Here is a 22,948-nt window from a genome sequence, read left to right as displayed (position 1 = left end):
GATTACAGTCGCTCCAAGACAGATGATATAAAATTCAAATAATTCAATGAGTGCTTCCTATCAGTACTTGCAAACATGGGGACAGAAAATGATCTGTCAAAAGCAGGTCCAGTACACTTACTAAGACAGGCAATGCCTATTCCACCAGCAGACATCAGTTTTGTTAAATAATCTGTTAGAGAGGTCACAAAAATAATTAGGTCACTAAAAGCATTAAGTCAAGCACAATCTTGTGCCAGTTTGGTAGTGCTACCTTTCTTTTACCTTTGTGATCAGTCACCGTGTTTCTCATGAAAGATGAAGATGCAGTAATAACACCCATTTATAAAAATTGAGATAAGCAACTGACCTGCAACTATGGATGCATCTCTGTCTTCCCTGTGTTCTGAAATTTTTTTGAGAAGGCTGTTTACAGCTGAATAGTCGAACTACGTTTTAACAACTCAGTTTGGCTTTCACATAGGCAGTATCATAAAATTGAGTACGTACCACAAGATTCAGTGCTTGGTCCACTTCTGTTGTCAGTCTACAACACTGATCTGTCTGGGACAGTGGACTCTTCTTGAAAAACTAATATCCATTGATGAAAAGGATATTATTGATAAAGGTCCCAATCACATATATAGTAGACACAGCCATGAGAATAAAAGAAAGGCTTGCAGTCTGTTCACAGCTGACAGGTTTAACTTTAATCTTGCAAAAACTTGTATTATAAAACTACACACAAATAAAAACGAGTTACAGGCACCAGAAGTATAGATCAATGGACATGTACACACTGAGGCTCTGTGGTTGAAGTTTCTGGGCATCCAGATGAAGAATTAACTATGGTGGTAGCAGCAGGTGGATACTTGACTGAAAAGCTCAGTTCTGCCTGATCAGCACTCAGAAATTTCTCTCACTCTGTTAACCATTATTACGAAAAGAATAGACTGCTATTCACCATAAATATGATGTGTTGCAGGAAAGGCTCAACGAAAAAACTGTTACACTTTGAGCTTTCAGCGAAAGCCTCTTCTGACAAGAAAACACACACACACACACACACACACACACACACACACACACACACACACACACACACACATTCACACAAGCAACCACACTTCATGCACACACGACAGCTATATCTGGCTGAAGTGGCTGGTGATACTAGTCGTGTGCATGAGGTGTGCTTTTTTTTTGTTTGAATGTGTGTATTTTCTTATCCGAAGCAGGCTTTGCCATGAAAAAGTGAACAGAGAAATTGTATAAGAATCTTATGTAAAATTAAATGTTTAAATATTACTACAAAACTTGGCCAGATTATGCAAAATTAAACCAATGTCAACAGTTTCGGACCTCAGCATGATCCAATGACCAAGTTTTTCGAAATTCCTGGATTTACAAAATTTTAATTAGATACATTTGGTTATAAAAACATTTGTTTTAAGTTCTCATGAAGCTTTCTCTTTCATTTTTTGAATTATTCCACTTTTTTCAAATCTTAAGAGCACATAACATTAAAATTAGAAATTTCTACCCCTGAAATTACGTTAAGTTTCTCATAAAAACATATGGTAGAATTTTTCATGAAGCCACCTCCTTTACTTTTTGAAGAAGGTGGAAACCAATTTTCATGCCAAAAGCTGCAAAATATGTTAGATAACTTACCACAGTAAATAGGACACAAATCTAAAATGACAGCACTGTTTGATATAAGTAGTAATGAAACTGTAGTAACTTACACTATGACACTGTAATTTAACAAAAGATATAGAAATTATACAGAAACTGTTCAGAGGCCACTATCTATGCTTGGTTTTGTTTATAAATGCTGAAGGTCAAAGTTTAAAAGTCATTGGGCTGAGAATTTTATACAATATAGAGCACAGGCGTACTTCAAGACAAATTGAGATCATTGTATGTCTTCAACCAACAACAATCTAAATAATTTTGTAAACAAAAAGGGTGCTGGGTGAATATAGCTACTGACACTGGAAGCAACTTAGAAGAGTGTTTCATTTGCTGTCCACACCATGATTAAGTAAAGATCAAGGTGTTTGCACTTTGGACATTATTCCTCACCATGAACCATATGGAATGTTTTACTCTCTGCTACAGAATTTGCCGTGATTCTATCTGTGTGTGTTTAATCCTCGGATGGAGGTATGATGACTGACATGACTCTTTTTACCACTGAATGATGTATTGTGTGTATCTTGTGAAACTGTGTAAACGTGTACCTAACTGGATTAATGATTTACAGGCAAACCTGTGTTTCATTTTCAATGTTCTGTTTCATGTGCCATCTGCTGTATTGAAGAAAATCGAATGGCAATGTCTGAAATTATTCTCCAACTTTAAGGCAAACAATTAACTTTATGAAATGAGGAACAAAGAGTAGAAATTGTCTGTGAACTTTGTGATGTGATTAGGACCTTAAAACAAGCTTTCATTATGTTAAAAGCTAGTAAGTACTTGTGCATGTGAATTTTTGTCAAAATATACTGCCGAGTTAAACAACAGTGGATGTTTATTTATTCACTCCTGTGCATTGCTCTTAGAGAGTCAGAACACTTCATTTCAGTTTTGGCAAGCTGAGAGGTCGACCCATGGACTGAAGACTTTACAGTATGTTCTCCGATCACTTTCTGGTTGTTCGCACAAATAGTTTTCTGGCTCCTGTACAAGGATGCAGTATCCAAAAATCACACAACACTATCACACATTTCAACTTGTAAAACTAAAATTAAACAAACCCAAAACTGATATCGAGGAAGGAATTCAAAATCCCAAAATATTCAACAACACTGTATAAGGAGAACAGTCATTTAAATAATTTATCAAAATGTTTGGACTCTGGAATGTAAATTCCACGTAACTCCAATTTTTATATTGTGATATACATTCTGACAGAATGTAGATAATTCAGGAACTGGGCAGTAGATGCTCATAGACATGGACTTTGGCAATATGCAAGCAGCTAAAAGTGGTCGGTGCAGTTATATAAGTGCTTTGTTTGTAGCAACTGAGTGGTAGAAGAGCAGCAGTAGTAGCTTTTCTCGAAGTAGCTGCATTTATAATGTATACTTATAAAGTAATTGCCTTAATTATCAATGTGAGTAGATTAGAATTAATAATGACTTGATGTTAATATTCTTTGCAGAAGCACATAGTGTAGCACCTACATACAGTTTTTTTTTTATAATTTTTTCCCCCTTCAGGACTTTATCTGACAGTTTTTATGGACTCAACTGATATCAAAAGTGCAACACTTAAAAGCTTCAGCAGAAAGAATCACACCTACCATAAAGTGACATGATTCAATTATTTATATGTAAATGATCTCTTACTTTAATTTCAATAAAAATGGTTGCACAGAGCACTGAAACTAGTGATGCAACTATGGTCAGAACATCATGTAAAGAAAACGAAGAGCTGTTAGGGGGTGGCTGGAAATAAATAGAGCACCCAGGGTGCAGAAAATGGTTAGCTTCTCAAATATTCTAGAAGGATGAGTGAGAAATGCTCAGAACAACGCAGTGATGGGGAAGTCCCCATAAGTGGTCTGCAGACCACATAAAAGCATCAATGAAATCTCAATTTATTAACCCTTCATGTTAAATAACATTTTGCCAACTACAAACTAAATCAGCGAGTGTAGAAAAAGGCCTCATGTGATAAACATCACTTAAATAGTAAACATCTAATCACCAGCATATAACTTTGAGACTGATGCGAGTAATTAATCTTGGGGAGGCACAAGTGCTGTGGGAGGGTAAGGGCTGCTAATGCTTTACCTGGCACTGTCGGGGATGGATTAGCGTACTTGCATAGCAGATGGACACAAGTAGTGATGCACTGTAAAGCAGTTAATTTTAGTACTAACAGTGCACTTCAACAACGTCTAACACAGAGCAGACACTACTCTACATGGTAGTGCATTTCTGTCTTCAGTTTTGAAAGTTTGATAGTCCTAGATATATTTACAATTCCATTAGAGACAACTTTCATGTACTCTCTGGATAATGTTTCCACCTTTATTTCTTAACAAGTACGAGTAGCGTTCAGTAAGTAGTGCAACACATTTTTTTTCTGAAAGCAAGTTGGTTTTATTCAGTATTCCAATACATCACATTACTCCCCACTCTTTTAGGTACAAAACCCCATTTCTCAACATAATCTCCATTCAGCATGACAGCCTTAATGCCACCTTACTGGGAAGGCCTGTATGCCCCCATGGTACCAATCTACAGGTCATCTTCGGAGCCAACATCTTATTGCATCAACAACCCATGTAATGCTTCCCATGCAGTGCACTTTTCATCGGGCCAAACAGATGGAATTCGAAATGTGAGAGATCTGGCTGTATATGGATGAGGGAGAACTTTCCAATGAAGTTTTGTGAGGTACTCTCAGATATGCAGACTTGTTTGAGATCTTGTGTTGTCATGGAGAAGAAGTTGGTTTGCATTTTTGTGGTGACGAATACACTGAAGCCGTTTCTTCAATTTTCTAAGGGTAGCACAATAAGTTTCGAAGTTGATTGTTGCAACATGAAGGAGGACAAGATACCTATTCAGAGTCACAAAAGGCTGTCGTCATTACTTTACCGGCAGAGGGGTGAGGCTTTTAACTTTTTCCTTCAGAAGAGAGGTGGTGCAAAGCCATTCTGTGGATTGCTATTTTGTTTCCAGTGCGAATGATGAACGTGCATTACATTGCCTGTGGCGATGTTCGACAAAAAAGTGTCCTGATCAGCCTCAGCAAGCAATTCTGCACCATAATCCTTCGTTGCTCTTGATGGTGAGGAAGTTAGCAGGCATACACCTTTGAGTACCCCAACTTATTTTTCGAAAGTAGTAAATCTGAACTAGAATTAATGTTTGAATATTAAGTGTTGTTTGCATATTCACAAATGTGAAGTAATAACAAGATCATGCACGAAAATTATTTTTAACAATTGAGTTTTCCCTTTCTTGCGATTATTACTGCTAAAGAAAAAAATTGTAGTGCTGATTAACATAACTGTGAATGTTTTGTTATATTATTTTTAATTTTTCACACACCTATTAATTAACATATAAATTTGCCAAACAATACTAATAACATGGAGCTGGTAATTATTGGAATCTCGAAATACATGACCAGAGTTTACTGCAATACTTTGTTAAATTTTGTGGCAGTAACACAAATAACATAGGAAGCTGTGGTTTATAAATTTTTCTGGATAGTTTGTGAAATGAGTTTATTATTGGTTATTTTTGCATACACTATAATGAGTACATTTCAGGTAGTTTTTGAACATGATTTTGATTGAATGAAGGGGATTTTGTTTTGTTCTTCTGTGCTATCATTATCTACTGACTGTGCAAATATTAGTTCATTCATGTACTGTTGCATAGTTCAACCGAATTTTTTTTATCACCAAATGCCAAGTGTTCTGTTACAACTGTTGTGATTGGTGACTGTTGTTAGCGGCCTTTATCATCTACTACATGTTGCCTACCACAGTTGGCTCTGGTGTCTGCCATTTTCACCAGACTGAGGTACTCACAGTAAACCATTAGCATGCTGCCACGTGAAAATCCCAGTGCCTTCTTCGTGAGCTCTAGAAATGGAGTGGCCTGTGTGTGACATGCAATCAAATGTGCTGATAGTATACATATTGGCTGCACTGTGAAGGGCTTCCATGTTAACAGCCGACAAGAGGCCTGACAACAGCCACATGACTTTTCAAACTGTTCCATCTGCTGCAGCGACGAGCGTTTCTTGTATCCAATACAGCAGCTAAGACTGGTGATTTACTAAAGTTCTTAAATATATTGCAAACAACACAGCATTCCAATTTGTATGTTTTATTGATTTTCATACATTTTAACACAACAAATGTAAGTCTTCTGGGTGAAATATTTACAAATCTACAAACTTAAAAGTGAAAGTGTCAAACATCAAGACAACTGACAGAGTTTCTTTGGTTATAACGTAAGATCAATGTAAGTGAAGTCACAACCCTTTCCTTTTTTTTAGTGGAACTGTAATGCCACAATACATCAAGTTTTAGATTTCAGCACAAAGCATTTTGGGAATAAGAAATTTAGACACACAGCAAATTTAGGAATCTGATACTTGGCTGTTGTGCAGATTATATAAACACTTGCAAACACTTAGAAGTGGCTCCCTTATAAAGCCAGTTGCTGGACTACTTACACAACATACATTAACAGCATTGCAATTGGATGAAAAAAAAATTAAAAACTTGTGACTGCACTGGCTCTAGAAATAGCATCACACAACAGTAATATGAATCTGTCTTGATACGCTCTCTCGTCTTCAGCATCAAAGCAGGCAGTAAGCCCACAGAAGTACATGCTGTCTCCAAAATAAACACACACACACACACACACACACACACACACACACACACACACACACACACACAACAGAATGTTCTCAAAATAAAAAAAGGTATACTGAAGAGGTATACTGAAGATCACTTACAATTAGAAAGTCAATACTGTATCAGTTACTAGGGTTAATCAAGAATGGACAAAATTCTGGACAACAGTCTTCCACATGCAAAGCATTTGCTCACACAACTAAAAAGCTAAATTTTTCTTACAAGTAAACAGAAACATTCATCACTGTATAATAGCAACAAACAGTGGGTTCCCACACACGCTGACCATCTCATCAACATCTGCCCTCCGCCCTCCCACCTTCAATTGTAAAACAATATGTAGTCTCATTTTGTATACAAAATCACAGAAAGTATAAAGAGGAACCAGAAAGAAAACAGACATTATGTGCTAATTAAAAAGATATTTGCACCTGACATTCCCAGACAACATAATTGCATTGTCATTTAGCATAAAACTCTTCCCTCGAGTGCAGTACAAAGTTAATAAGAGCATATTTCAGTCGCATATGCATTTACAACATTTATAGACATTTTGTATATTATTACATTTAAAACATTCTTTCAGACAGAAATCTAATGATGATTCTGCAACTTTCTGACTGCTGTCACCACTTCAGGCAATCACAAGGGGCTCATCATCTGAAAATCCTCTTATTGCGGGAGAATCATCCTCATCTGGAAGGAACAATTTTTATAATCAATAACAGTTTGCACTATTGCAAGTAGAATCGAGAAACAGGGTAACATTTTTACCTTTCTTGTGCAATGGAATAATACAATATGTTAGCTGTATTTAATTAATTTTATTTCATACGTAAAGTATTTCCTGTATATAACTGAGAAACCAAAACAGTAAAATTTATTTTCAGCATATACATAAAAAAAAGTCTATAGATTACGTATTCTGACAGTAATCCTGCTCCATTTGTGATAAATTTGACGGAAATTTTATTCCCGTGCCTCCTTTTTCTTTTATTCAAGCGTATTACTTTACAGCCATATAATGAGTAGCAACATTCCTTTACTTGTAGTATGTCTGATGCTAGAAGGCGGAGGAGCATTCGCCCCCGGAATTGAATTATACAAAATGCGTCAGTTCTTAAGAGCCCCAGGTAAACAGCCTCTAAAATGTACAGGGAGGAGGGGGTCAGGTGGGGGTGGGGTGGGGAGAGGGGGGGGGGGGGGGTGTCGCAACTCTGCCATATATTGAAGACAGTACATGAAAACAAGATTATGAGCTTTTACTTATGGACTTTATATTGTTTCTATAACTGCCTTTGATGAAACATTGTAGATAGCTTGAGGGAAAGAGAACCGGTGCCCATTATTGGAAGAAACACAGGTCACACCTGTATAGAAGAAGGGAAGCAGAAGTGATCTTTGACATCCACCTGTTGTAAAAATTTTCAAACATATTCTGATCTAAGACAGCACAGTATCACTACCACAATCTCTACACCAACACGAGTGGATTTCGAAAATATCGGTCATATGAAACCCATATCAGGTTTTCTCACGTAACATCCTGAAAGTCATGGATCAAGGAAATTCCTGAAATGCACCCGACTCAGTACCAACACTTATTAGTGAAAGTATGAACATGTGGAGGTTAAAGAAATTTTTGACCATACTGAGGACTTCTTGGTAAGGACGATACAGCATTTTGTCTGAGTTGGAGAGTCATCGACGGATGTACAATTAACCTCAGGCACATTCCAAGGAAATATATTTGGACTCCTGCTGTTATCTATAATGAAGTACTGGCCAAAAAACGCTACACGAACATTTAATCCAATTTTAATAAAACTTCAAGTTAAATACTTTAATAAATTCAGTTCACTCTTGTTTCAAGAAGAACTATAAAAAATTAACATTTTAGTCTTCAGTTCAAAATTAGCAGTTAACAACAGCAATAACTGTGCACAAAGTACAACATAATAACACATCACCATACACTGAGAAATACTAAGAGAGACCCAGAGTGGCCTTCTTACTTTTTGTAGTGACACTAACAAAACACATGACATGAATTAATGGTAACAACCAACATTAATTGCAGCAATTATCTTTAGTGATAATCATAACAGTTATCTACCATTACATTCGAACACACAAAAACAATGAACTACTTTTACAGATGGTCAGAATCTCTTAATCAAAACTCTTTCCATTCAGTCAAGTCATGCCTAGTCAACAACTGCTAACACAGGTGTTGGAGCACGAGTGCATGCTACTAGAGAGTTTAGAACATGCAGTGATCAAATTTTTAAAGATGGAAAATGTAGATTAGGTTGACTTATGCAATCATTTTACAAGCATATTAATCTTATATAGTTGGTATTCCTGAGATATGACACAGTCTCACCTATATATGATTAATATATCATCTACATCTGACATACAGGGGGCATTAAGCTCATTTCCAGTATTGCTGAGTTGCTATTCCAATTTCGGAGACCCTTGGCAATAATGGCACAACAACAATGGGTTGAGGCACGAATTGGAATCTGTATTGGTGACAGAGATGTACACAGGTCATCCGTGCAGATGTGGTATCAGTAGTACCTAGTAAGCAGGAGACCCGGTTTTGAATCCCAAAACTGGTACAAATATTAATTTGTTGCTTTGGCCTACATCGGTGTCATACATTTACAAACAATTAACATATATTATTATGTCATTTACAGTGACTGTGACCCTAACTGATTTTGTTGTTCTCTCAATAATTCAGATACACGTAGTTTGTGCATCTACCACCGAAGAGAAGACACTCAGGCAACAACAATATAGCTCTCTCTCTCTCTCTCTCTCCCTCCCCCCCCCCCCCCCCCTCTCTCTCTCTCTCTCTCTCTCTCTCTCTCTCTCTCTCTCTCTCTCTCTTTCCTCCGCCCCCCCCTTCCCCCCCCCCCCTTTCAAGTGTTTTGACGAGTTGTTGTTTCGGTTTTGTGCACAACACAGTTGAGTTGAAGTCCAAACATCAAACACACATACGTACCAGCACAACTCGCAGTGCTTGAAGAAGATGACTGGGTTGGTCAGTGAAATATTGTGCATAAAATGGGAACAAAACCTCAGTGTTACACTTGAAAGCACACTGACATGAGATGTACATCACTTGCACGCCCTTTACAGCACAACAGCTGGTAAACAATTCCGGTCATCAATGTAGACATTGCTTTTTGTAAGTTGTCTTTCGGAGCTGTGTAATGAAAGCACCGAGGTGACAAAAGTCACGGGACAGCAGTATGCACATATACAGATGGCAGTAGTGTCACATACACAACATACAAAAGGGCAGTGCACTGGCAGAGCTCTTATTTGTACTCAGGTGAATCATGCAAAAAGGTTTCTAAAGTGACTATGGCAGCACGACGCAAACTGACAGACTTTAGACACTTGGAACATTCTGTTTTGGAAATCACTAGGGAATTCAATATTCTGAGATCCACAGTGTCAAGAGCCTGTCAAGAACATCAAATTTCAGGCATTACCTCTCACCACAGATGACACAGTGGCCGACAACTTTCCCTTAATGACCAAAAGCAGCGGCATTTGCACAGAGGCGTCACTGCTAACCGTCAGGCAACATTGGGTGAAATAACTGCAGAAATAAATGTAACACTTACATCGAATGTACACAGTAGAAGAGTGCGGCGAAATTTGGCAGTAATGGGCTACGGCAGCAAACGACCGACACGAGTGCCTTTGCTAACAGCTCGACATCACCTGCAGCGCCTCTCCTGGGCTCGTGACTATATCGGTTGGACCCTACATGACATTAAAACTGTTGCCTGGTTAGATGAGATCCGATTTCAGTTGTAACAGATAAGGGTAAGGTTCAAGTGCAGTGCAGATCCCACGAAGCCACAGATCCAAGTTGTCAACAAGGCACTGTGCAAGGTGGTGGTGGCTTCATAACTGTGAGAGCTGTGTTTACATGGAGTGGACTGGGTCCTCTCATCCAACTGAACTGATTATTGACTGGAAATAGTTATATCTGGCTAACTGGAGACCATTTGCAGCTATTCATTGACTTCATATACCCAAGCAATGATGGATGACAATATGCCATGTCACTGGGCCACAATTGTTTGCAGTTGGTTTGAAGAAGTTTCTGGACAATTAGAGTGAATGATCTGACCACGCAGATAGCCCGACATGAATTGCAACAAACATTTATGGGACGTAACTGAGGTCAGTTCGTGCACAAAATCCTGCACAGAAAACATTTTCACAATTACGGATGGCTACAGAGGCAGTAAGGTTCAGTATTTCTTCATGGAACTGCCAGAAAACAGGCACTACTGCGCATCAGGCACTACTGCGCATCGGCAGCTATGGTGACGTAGGAAGCTCATATGTTCATACATACAGGGCTATTACAAATGATTGAAGCAATTTCATAAATTCACTGTAGCTCCATTCATTGACATATGGTCACAAGACACTACAGATATACATAGAAAAACTCAAAGTTTTGTTCGGCTGAAGCCGCACTTCAGGTTTCTGCCGCCAGAGCGCTCGAGAGCGCAGTGAGACAAAATGGCGACAGGAGCCGACAAAGCTTACTTCGCGCTTGAAATGCACTCACGTCAGTCAGTCATAACAGTGCAACGACACTTCAGGACGAAGTTCAACAAAGATCCACCAACTGCTAACTCCATTCGGTGATGGTATGCGCAATTAAAACTTCTGGATGCCTCTGTAAGGGGAAATCAACGGGTCGACCTGCAGTGAGTGAAGAAACGGTTGAACGCGTGCGGGCAAGTTTCACGCGTAGCCCGCGGAAGTCGACAAATAAAGCAAGCAGGGAGCTAAACGTACCACAGCCAACGGTTTGGAAAATCTTACGGAAAAGGCTAAAGCAGAAGCCTTACCGTTTACAATTGCTACAAGCCCTGACACCCGATGACAAAGTCAAACGCTTTGAATTTTCGGCGCGGTTGCAACAGCTCATGGAAGAGGATGCGTTCAATGCGAAACTTGTTTTCAGTGATGAAGCAACATTTTTTTCTTAATGGTAAAGTGAACATACACAATGTGCGAATCTGGGCGGTAGAGAATCCTCACGCATTCGTGCAGCAAATTCGCAATTCACCAAAAGTTAACGTGTTTTGTGCAATCTCACGGTTTAAAGTTTACGGCCCCTTTTATCTTCTGTGAAAAAAACATTACAGGACACGTGTATCTGGACATGCTGGAAAATTGGCTCATGCCACAACTGGAGGCCGACAGCGCCAACTTCATCTTTCAACAGGATGGTGCTCCACCGCACTTCCATCATGATGTTCGGCATTTCTTAAACAGGAGATTGGAAAACCGATGGATCGGTCGTGGAGGAGATCATGATCAGCAATTCATGTCATGGCCTCCACGCTCTCCTGACTTAACCCCATGTGATTTCTTTCTGTGGGGTTATGTGAAAGATTCAGTGTTTAAATCTCCTCTACCAAGAAACGTGCCAGAACTGCGAGCTCACATCAACGATGCTGTCGAACTCATTGGTGGGGTCATGCTGCGCCGAGTGTGGGAGGAACTTGATTATCGGCTTGATGTCTGCCGAATCACTAACGGGGCACATATCGAACATTTGTGAATGCCTAAAACAACTTTTTGACTTTTTGTATGTGTGTGCAAAGCATTGTGAAAATATCTCAAATAATAAAGTTATTGTAGAGCTGTGAAATCGCTTCAATCATTTGCAATAACCCTGTATATAGCATTAAGAGATCTTACATGATGCCATAAAAGAAACAGGACATCAGAGGATACTCCAAGAGCATAGGAATTTTGTAAACCATACTAAAATGCATAATTTGGATTAAAGGACACATTCATATGTCCAAATTCACAAGTAGGTAGGCCCCAATCTGATATTAAGCTTTCCAGTGCACTTTTGGGATGCAAATTTTCTTTGAGTACCAGTAGGCCTACTGCATTGTCTCATGTTTGGTTCTTTATTATGGCATAATGCCGTATGTGCCAGAAGATGAAAATGTGCACGGGAAATTCAGTGAACAGTTGAAACTAGTCAACGGTGTGGAATGAAACACTTCGTTTCTTATAAATTGACTGCATCTGTGGAAAACATAAGCCACATTTATTTAACAAACCGATAAAAATAACTCCATTGTTGTCGACTACCAAAAACATGAAAATTAAACAAAATCAGAAAACTGAAACTAACAACATATTTTAGCCTTCTGTAATTAATTGAATGTATTTTAATTTGATAGCTCCTGGCCACAGAAATCCATTTTGTTTTCATTTGATGTGTGAACTGTAAATAAAGAGGAAGCAGCAAAATCACTAAACTCAAACGCGAGCCACTATCCCTCTCCCCACTACAGCCCTGACTGCTCTGGGCATACATGTATCTGGCAACTTAGACACTCCGGAAAAATTTTTCTGGGTAGCATGACTGCTTCTTCCTACCACTGCAGCCACACTTCAAGTAGTCAGGAGCAGAGAGTATTGTTCATACACAACTCAACTGCACACGTGCCCACTGGCGACTGCTCAAAACGAACTTAATGTTAACGGTCATGACGTCACGCTCATCGGAAGCAGTTCGCTGTTAATGAAGTATTTCATAGTCTTCATCTTAAAGCCTTTGACACATTTTGCTTTTGGCAGGCACTTGTGTGTGCACTGTGTTTTGTTGTTGTAAATGGAGCATTTCCTTTGCAAATTAAGTTTTAGTTTGGTTTTAATCTCTCGTTTCTGCAGTAGCGGGGTACAGTAAAATTCTTTGTTAGACTATTAGTTCTTACCAGTCAAATTCACAAAAATTTAATTGAAACTAAAACAATGAAAAATTCCTGGGTTTTTCTCCAAGATAAAAAAAATCCCGGGTTTTTCCTGCGTTTCCCAGTTTTTCCAGAGCATATATGCCCTGTAAGAAGCATGCGTGTGTACACACCCTTGAGAGCTATGAAGTGTGGTGTGTGTACAATCATCTTCAAGACAACACACATCTGTAAAAGATTATGATAAATATCCACTGGCAGATATGAATCTGTAATTTTTATGAGGTTCTGTTAAATTACATGCCCCAATGCGATACTTATTGTTCCGTGTGCAAAGTCACAAAAAAAATGAAGAAATTCATTCCTTTCTACATACGGGATCACTCAGATGTTTCCACAAATGAAATTATGATGGTCCACGAACTGCCGCAGCTTCTTGATGTCTCAGAGTCGTCGCATACAGTATCATCCCAATGTCTTCCAAATATTCTCGAAATGAAAGAATCTATTTATAATATTATTTGGCAATCATAAATATGGATGCAGCAAAGACAAAATTCATCACAGATGTGTATGTCATCAAAAATAGTTGAATTCGTGAACTTTTAGTATTTTAACAAATTCAGATGGTTTCCAAATGTGACAAGTACTCTGCAAAAGATGTTTCAAAATATTTGAGACCCACATTCTGTCTCAGTGGCTAAGTGGTAAAGTGGTGAAGTGATAAAGTGATAAAATGCCACATCAAAGAACCAAAAGTCTCAGGTTTGATCCTCGGTCAGTCCTAGGATTTCTCTCGCTCACTTATCATTTCTTTCACCTCTGGTAGTATTTGTTTATGTGTGAAATCTTGAGTCGAACTATGGATTCAGAACTATGTTACACTGTAGATGCTCCTATACCTGGCTCAATTAGTCAGCTCAAAGGTCAGAGGACGGCACTGCACCTAGTAATGTAGTGCGGTTTTCAAAGCAACCTTCAGATTGGTGGCAGCTTAAGCTTGTGTTGAAGGTCTTTCTTGCGAACTGTTGGCAGTCCATGTAACTTCCACAGAAGTGCACCCCAGGCTCTGGCTTTTGACAATTTCCTTGGGGAAGGAGGATGTATTTAAAAAGGAGTCTTTCTGACCACCTGGTTCATGGAAGCTAATCTGTCCCACAATCTATGGAATTATACACCAAACTGTGTAGATTAACAATACGTTACAGACCACATTTTAAAAAAATCTCACTGTCTTCAGCAGCCGGGAGAACAATCAAGTTAACAATGTGAAGCTTTTGTACTGTGGCTCCCTCTACTGAAAAGAAACAGCTTCTTTTCAGGTTAGAATTCATGACAAATAGTGTCTTTTAACAGATATCAAATTGACTTCATATTAGTGAAGCAAAGATTTAAAAACCAAGTTAAGGACAGCAGATCATATCTAGGCTGTGATGTGGAAAGTGACCACATACTCGTTATGACGACGACTGAACTAAAATTCAACAACGTTAAAAAAAGAAGTACATGTAAATGGGATTTGACAAACCTGAAAAACGAAAATACACTGAAGCACTATAAACTAGAAACAGACAAGAAAACAAATACACAGGGTTGCAATGACATCCAAAGCAGCTGGGAAAAAATAAAAACTGGTATTTTAGAAGCAGCACAAGAAGTAATAGGAAAAGAAAGGACAGAGAAAAGGAAGGAATGGATCACTAATGACCTACTATATATGATGGAAGAAAGAAGGAAATTAAAAAATTCTGTGAAGAAGAAAGACCAAGAGAAATACAAGAGTCTGAAAAACAGAATCAACAGAGAGGCAAAACAAGCAAGAGAAAAATACCTTGATGATCTCTGTATTTCAGTTGAGGACAACATGAGCAAGGGAAATATCGACAAGGCCTATAAATGTGTGAGACATTGCTTTGGAGACAGAAGAAACAAGTGTAGGGCTGTGATGGATGAAAATGGCAATATGTTGGATGACGATGATGAAATTGCAAGAAGATGGAAACAATATATAGGAAAACTGTACAGCGGACCAGACCTGTCTGAAAACATCATGGAAGAAGAAACAGAAGTAGATGCACACAACATAGGTGAACCTATATTAAAGTAAGAGTTTGAACTAGCTCTGAAAAAATTGAAAAACAACAAATCGCCTGGTATAGACAATATCCCAGCCGAACTTCTGAAATCTGGAGGAGCAAAACTGAATCAGGAGTTGCATAATCTTGTTTTCAACATGTACGAGCAGGGTAAAATTCCTACAGACTTTGAGAAAAACATTATGATCCCCATTCCAAAGAAGGCAAATGCTACAAGACGTGAAAATTATAGGACGCTCAGCCTAGTTACTCACGCCTCTAAAATATTAACCTCAATTATCCTAAAACGCATAGAACAAAAAGTCGAAGCTACACTCTCCGAAGACCAGTTTGGATTCCGGAAAGATAGAGGAACCAGAGAAGCAATATTTGCTCTAAAACTAATAATAGAGAAACGACTAGATAAGAACCTGAAAACATACATAGCTTTCGTAGATGTAGAGAAAGCCTTTGATAATGTTAAATGGGATAAGATGTTTGAGGTACTCAAAAAAGTAGGAATAGACTATAAAGATAGAAAAATGATATGGAACCTGTACAAAAACGAGACAGCAGTTATCCGTGGACGGACAAAACAAGAAGAGGTGCAGATACGGAAACGTGTCCGACAAGGTTGCACACTATCCCCTGTTATCTTTAACGTATACATTGAAGAGGCGCTGAAAAAAGCAAGGGAAAATTCACAGACAGGTGTAGTAATTCATGGCCAACGAATAGATATGATAAGATATGCCGATGATATAGCTGTCCTGGCTGAAAGTGAAGAAGATCTTGTAGTCCTACTGAATAGAATGGATAAAGTTATGGGTGAAGAATATAATATGAGAATTAATAAAGCAAAAACAAAAGTAATGGCATGCGACAAAGAAGATCAAGTGAAAGTCCAAGTTCATGTAGGCAATGAACTGCTTGAACAAGTTGATAAATTTACTTATCTGGGTAGTAATTTTACCAGGGATGGAAGGAGCAAGGCAGAAGTGAGAAGTAGAATAGCTCAAGCAAAGGCTGCTTTTAACAAGAAGAAAAACATATCAACATCTAAGAGCATCAGCCTTGAAATCAGGAAAAGGTTTTTGAAATCATATGTGTGGAGTGTGGCATGCTACGAGTGTGGAACATGGACTCTCGGGACAGAGGAAGATCAGAAGCTAAATTCTTTTGAAATGTGGTGCTATAGACGCATGCTCAAAATAAAATGGATCGACAAGGTCACAAACGAAGTGGTTCTGGAAAGAGCAGGTGAGAAGAGAAGCTTCTGGAGTTTCATTGTTAAAAGAAGAGTGCAATTTACAGGCCATCTATTAAGACATAAAGGACTCCTGAACACAATCATAGAGGGATATGTCGAGGGAAAAAGACCAAGAGGAAGACCACGACTGAGGTACATGGATCAAATCGTGAAAGATGTGGGATGTAACACCTATAAAGAAATGAAGAGAAAAGCTGAAAGACGCACAGAATGGAGACAAGCTGCCATTGTAGCTGTTGCAAACCAATCCTTTGATTGACCACTACAGAAGAAGAAGTGTCTTTACCTGCCATTGACTGTATAGCATTGTTTAACACACTATTAATCAGAAAATAACTTACAAATTGTCACATAATTTTTCGCTACTGCAAGGACACAAATTGATCAAACTTGGCAGCCTGCCTAGTTGTAGCCACCTCAAGCATCCATTCAGTTTCAGTCCCAAGGTGAATCATCTACCAAATTCTTTGTAGTGGAAAGAAAAGCAAAAGAACCTTCAAATGTAAACCATAAAGTTGTCCAATCATTTTTTCATTGACTGAACTGGATCCTTTCTTTAACAGCAGCAGCACATGGAAAGTTGATGACAAAGGCCTGGACCATGCAGGCACAAAGTGTCAGGATATCTGTTCAGCTGTTAAGTGTCTGTGGCTACATGCTTCTTGACAAGATTCACAGTTTCTGAGGGAAACATACTGGCTATAATGTTAGTCTTTTACTCAGAAGATGTGTGAATATTTCTTAGTCAAGGTGTTATGAAAGGAATTAGTTATGGCTGTATCCCCAAGGCTTCACTGATATAACATATACTGAGAAAATATTGTGTGCGTGAACATTTTACAGGAAAGAATGGGAAGGTGGGAAAAAGAGGGAGAAACTTCTAGTGCACATAATCCATCCTCTTTTTTTTGCCCACCAAGACACCAAGAGACACTTGAGTCTTGCTGTCTCCTGAAGTGTTCCAGCACTTACGTAATAGGGCTTCATGTACACTCCTGGAAATTGAAATAAGAACACCGTGAATTCATTGTCCCAGGAAGGGGAAACTTTATTGACACATTCCTGGGGTCAGATACATCACATGATCACACTGACAGAACCACAGGCACATAGACACAGGCAAAAGAGCATGCACAATGTCGGCACTAGTACAGTGTATATCCACCTTTCGCAGCAATGCAGGCTGCTATTCTCCCATGGAGACGATCGTAGAGATGCTGGATGTAGTCCTGTGGAATGGCTTGCCATGCCATTTCCACCTGGCGCCTCAGTTGGACCAGCGTTCGTGCTGGACGTGCAGACCGCGTGAGACGACGCTTCATCCAGTCCCAAACATACTCAATGGGGGACAGATCCGGAGGTCTTGCTGGCCAGGGTAGTTGACTTACACCTTCTAGAGCACGTTGGGTGGCACGGGATACATGCGGACGTGCATTGTCCTGTTGGAACAGCAAGTTCCCTTGCCGGTCTAGGAATGGTAGAACGATGGGTTCGATGACGGTTTGGATGCACCGTGCACTATTCAGTGTCCCCTCGACGATCACCAGTGGTGTACGGCCAGTGTAGGAGATCGCTCCCCACACCATGATGCCGGGTGTTGGCCCTGTGTGCCTCGGTCGTATGCAGTCCTGATTGTGGCGCTCACCTGCACGGCGCCAAACACGCATACGACCATCATTGGCACCAAGGCAGAAGCGACTCTCATCGCTGAAGACAACACGTCTCCATTCGTCCCTCCATTCACGCCTGTCGCGACACCACTGGAGGCGGGCTGCACGATGTTGGGGTGTGAGCGTAAGACGGCCTAACGGTGTGCGGGACCGTAGCCCAGCTTCTTGGAGACGGTTGCGAATGATCCTCGCCGATACCCCAGGAGCAACAGTGTCCCTAATTTGCTGGGAAGTGGCGGTGCGGTCCCCTACGGCACTGCGTAGGATCCTACGGTCTTGGCGTGCATCCGTGCGTCGTTGCGGTCCGGTCCCAGGTTGACGGGCACGTGCACCTTCTGCCGACCACTGGCGACAACATCAATGTACTGTGGAGACCTCACGCCCCACGTGTTGAGCAATTCGGTGGTACGTCCACCCGGCCTCCCGCATGCCCACTATACGCCCTCGCTCAAAGTCCGTCAACTGCACATACGGTTCACGTCCACACTGTCGCGGCATGCTACCAGTGTTAAAGACTGCGATGGAGCTCTGTATGCCACGGCAAACTGGCTGACACTGACGGTGGCGGTGCACAAATGCTGCGCAGCTAGCGCCATTCGACGGCCAACACCGCGGTTCCTGGTGTGTCCGCTGTGCCGTGCGTGTGATCATTGCTTGTACAGCCCTCTCGCAGTGTCCGGAGCAAGTATGGTGGGTCTGACACACCGGTGTCAATGTGTTCTTTTTTCCATTTCCAGGAGTGTATTTGTTCAGTGTTTTAAAATTTAATTTTCTACTACTTACACATATCACTAATTTTTATTTGTAAGCAGGTATCCCAGTTGCTGCATAAGTCATAAAGAATATTTAAGTAATAAGAGAATGCACTTTGTGACAAAACTAATCAAACTTCATTCTGCTTCACATATACATCATCAGCACCTACAGTTTTGATGCAGTGCATAAAGTAGTAGTAGTCATAATAATAATAATAATAATAATAATAAAGTTCTTCTCAAATGATGTGCTATTGTTTTTGTTTTGTATGAATCAAATGTCCAGTAAAATTTTGTAATAATATGTATGAAAGTGTCTAAATGAGAAAAATCTACGTACATGCCACAGAAAAAAAGAAAGCTGTGGTAGAATGAAACATGGCTCTACTGACATCACAATTTTACAGATGTCATTAGCTATTCACTACAATGCAATACCTTTCAATGTAATAGTTTGCTTACCAATGAGAGCACCAACTAGAATAGTTTTTAGGAGGAGGAGAACAAAAAATTAATTACTCCTCATAAATGACATTATGTACAACAGAGAAGTTTAACACATATCATAAAATTCTCACTTTGCCTTGCTGTCAAAAAAATATGCCTCCAATTTCTTAACAACCAACAAAAGAGCATTTAGAGCCTGTAAATATAATTATAGCACCAATACTGTTTGGATACGCCATATAAAACAAATATCCAAATAGCCATCTCTAATGGTGCAAATGCTACAGCTACCACAAAGGCTCCCTTCTTCTTGCATCAGAAGTAAATAGCGCAATCACAAGTATAATAAATATTCTTAAGTAGGCATTGCAAAGTAGGGTAGACCACTACCCATCACATTGTAGAGGTACTGAGTGCCAAATGGGTAAATTTAAAAGTAGACTGCGGGACATTTAAACTGTCAGATTACATTCTTTATGTGATGTGCCATCAGGGTCCTTCCAGCCGACACCAGCTTTTCTGAGCTGCACAGGTGGGAACTCTGCCTGTAACGTGTCCTTTACTCCCATAATCCCTGTCTCCACATGCCTCCACCTGCAGCAACTTTACACACACCTTGTATTTCACCAGTGCACCTGCACAGTTCTCACCCCCTTCTCTGGTTCACCGAGCGAGGTGGCGCAGTGGTGAGACACTGGACTAGCATTCGGAAGGACGACGGTTCAATCCCGCGTCCGGCCATCCTGATTTAGGTTTTTCGTGATTTCCCTAAATCGCTCCAGGCAAATACCGGGATGGTTCCTTTGAAAGGGCACAGCCGACTTCCTTCCCCATCCTTCCCTAATCCGATGAGACCGATGACCTCGCTCTCTGGTCTCTTTCCCCAAACCACCAACCAACCAACCAACCAACCAACCTCCTCTGGTTCTCTCCTTCCACCACCTCTCCCAGTGCAGCCACCTGACAGCCCAACACCCAGTCCCTATCACTTCCCCACACACTCCCAAATGCGTGTGCAAGGTCTACTTTAAATGACCACATCTGCCACTCAATATCCCCTAACGGGGTGTGTAGCAATCTATTCATATTGTATAAGGCATATTCCAAAACTAGCAACCGTTCAGTTATATAAAAAAAAAAAAAAAATAAGCTCACGACGAAAGTAATAATGATGGAAGGAGAAGAAATGAATTTAAATTTGTACCACAGCTGGGACTCAAACCCGGGTCTTCTTGCTTACTAGGCAGAAATGCTAACCATTGAACCACCACAGTACTATGGTCAACATTGCTGCACAAACTACCCAAGTTGAGTGCCCTCCCAACACCAACTTCATATTTTCAGCTTATTTTCTCCCTACATTGTCACTGTTGCCAGGGCTCTCTGGCATTGGAATAGCACCCCAGCATTGGACGTAATGGGAATCTTCAGCTGAAGATATGAATCGAACTTTCTGTTGGGGAGGGCATTCGACTTGGATAGTTCGTGCAGCAATGTTGACCATGGTGCTGCAGTGGTGTAATGGTTAGCAGTTCTGCCTAATAAGCAAGAAGACCTGGGTTCGAGTCCCAGCTGTGACGCAAATTTTAATCCATTTCTTCTGCTTCCATCATTACTATTGCAGACTTAAATGTCACATGGAAAACTTTAATTATAAGATCCATAAGATCATGACAAAAGGTGTCTATGGACAGTAATGTTTTACTACATATCTACCTTACTTTTCCTCAGTCACTGTTCACATCTGTACACTTTCTGTAACACTGCACCAATTTCGTAAACCCCTTTGCATAGAAGTCTGCCATCTGGAAATTGAACCAGATGGTAACCCGAGTGTTGAATTTGTCATCATCTTGAAATTGTTGTTCACCCAGCCACTTTTTCAAATTCAAGAAGGCAAAATAGTCGCTTGGCGCAGGAATTGTACGGAGGGTGATCAAAAAGTTCCCAAAGTTAATCTTGAATCTTCTTCTCAGTTTTGGAAGTGAAGTGAGGACATGGAAAAGAAGTGAGAACATGCACGGTAGTGACGGAGGATTATGCCAGACAACAGCTTCCTGCGGTGCTGACTTTGGATTGCATGTCTCATATTGGTTAGTATTTCATAGTATATGTTAAGTATAACTCTTGGCCCAGGATCCATAAAATCAACGAAAAGGAGGCCTTTTTTGTCCCAAAAAACAGGAGCCATCATTTTTTGATTCAAGAATGGAGATTGCTTAAACTTTTTTAGCTTCAGTGAACTGCGATGGCACCACTGCCTTGACTGCTGTTTCGATTCTGCTTTGGTGTGCGATATCCGTGTCTTGTCACCCAAAAGAACGTGGGGAAAAAAAGTCACCTTGATCTTGTCTATAGTGCTCCAACGACAGTACGAACTACACATTCTTTACCCTTTGCACTAATCACTGATCGTTTCTGAAACCCACGTCACACACACCATTTGTGACATTCAAGCTGTTCAGTGACAATCCAGTAAATCAAGGTCTGAACAACATTTTGGAATTCAGAATTCTCAATCACCAATTGCTTTAGAATTTTTGGTTCACTTGATCGACAATGTCATTGATCCAAATACTGGACCTGCCATTCCACAGTTCATTGTGAACATTTGTATGGACATTCTGAAATTCTCAACACCATTTCCTAACTCGTTTGTCACTCATTATTTCTGGTCCATATGCCAGGCATAACTCACGATCGATTTTGGCAGCTGAATATCCTTCTGCCACCAAAATCCTAATCACACTGTGCACTTCACAACGGGCAGGATCTGCAGTTGTCTCTGTCATTATGATTTGCTATCACCAACTGGCAATTGACTGCTGAACCAAATCAACACTGCAGTAGTTTCCTAAGGAGTCGGTAGACACTTCATTCAGGCCTAACATCAGTTAAAATTAGTTCTGGAATATGCCTCATTGTTATTCCACAAAGGAATTTCCAGTTTCAAAGCTGACATTTAGTGATTTGTCATAAATGGAAATGTTTATCACAAGGAGTTATCTGCAAGCCTTAGTTTAACAAGTGTCATACTGAAAGTCACGAGCAACCCACTGCTAAAATTCAAATTTCAACAGTGTAACAAAAACAATTGCAGGATCATAATCTGCAGACTTTCCACTGTATGTTGCTATACCGTGACGTAATTAGCATCTATCACGTGACCGCAGGCAGTACTTCCAAAATAGCAGACATAGGTTTTTCATTTCGACAGCATGCTGTAATTGAATTCCTTGTCAAAGGCGGAAAATCTGCTGCTCAAATTTATTTCAGACTTCAACGTGCCTAAGAAGACATCCGCACGGATGCTAGCTAGCAGCGTTAGGAGATGGGTGAAGCATTCCAAAGATGGAAAAACGAGTATCCAAGATGAGCCACGCACCAGTCGGCCATGGACTGCATCCACGTAATGCAACAAGGAGGGAGTTGGTGAGCTCATTAGAGAAGACAGGCAAGTCGCCGTGAATGAAATCATGCTGAGCTTGCAGTAGGACACAGCTTAGTGCAAGAAATGATTCAAAGCTTAGGTTATCAAAAAGTTTATGCTTGTTGGGTCCCACATTTATTGACCAACAA

At 40.1% G+C, this 22,948-nt stretch overlaps 1 protein-coding gene across 1 annotated transcript in view; it reads right to left on the bottom strand.

The window, feature by feature from the left end:
* Nucleotides 1–5,824: 5,824 nt before the first annotated feature.
* Nucleotides 5,825–22,948, bottom strand: part of LOC126425002 (sortilin-related receptor-like) — a 219,676-nt gene continuing 202,552 nt past the window's right edge. The window contains exon 32 of the mRNA XM_050087900.1: nt 5,825–7,078. Coding sequence (XP_049943857.1) covers nt 7,017–7,078 — 62 coding nt within the window. The 3' untranslated portion in view covers nt 5,825–7,016. The remainder of the gene's footprint in view (nt 7,079–22,948) is intronic.

Source organism: Schistocerca serialis, chromosome 10 (assembly GCF_023864345.2).
Source record: "Schistocerca serialis cubense isolate TAMUIC-IGC-003099 chromosome 10, iqSchSeri2.2, whole genome shotgun sequence".
Classification (NCBI taxonomy): domain Eukaryota; kingdom Metazoa; phylum Arthropoda; class Insecta; order Orthoptera; family Acrididae; genus Schistocerca; species Schistocerca serialis.
Note: the sequence above shows the minus strand (reverse complement) of the source record. Positions and strands in the feature narration are given on the sequence as shown.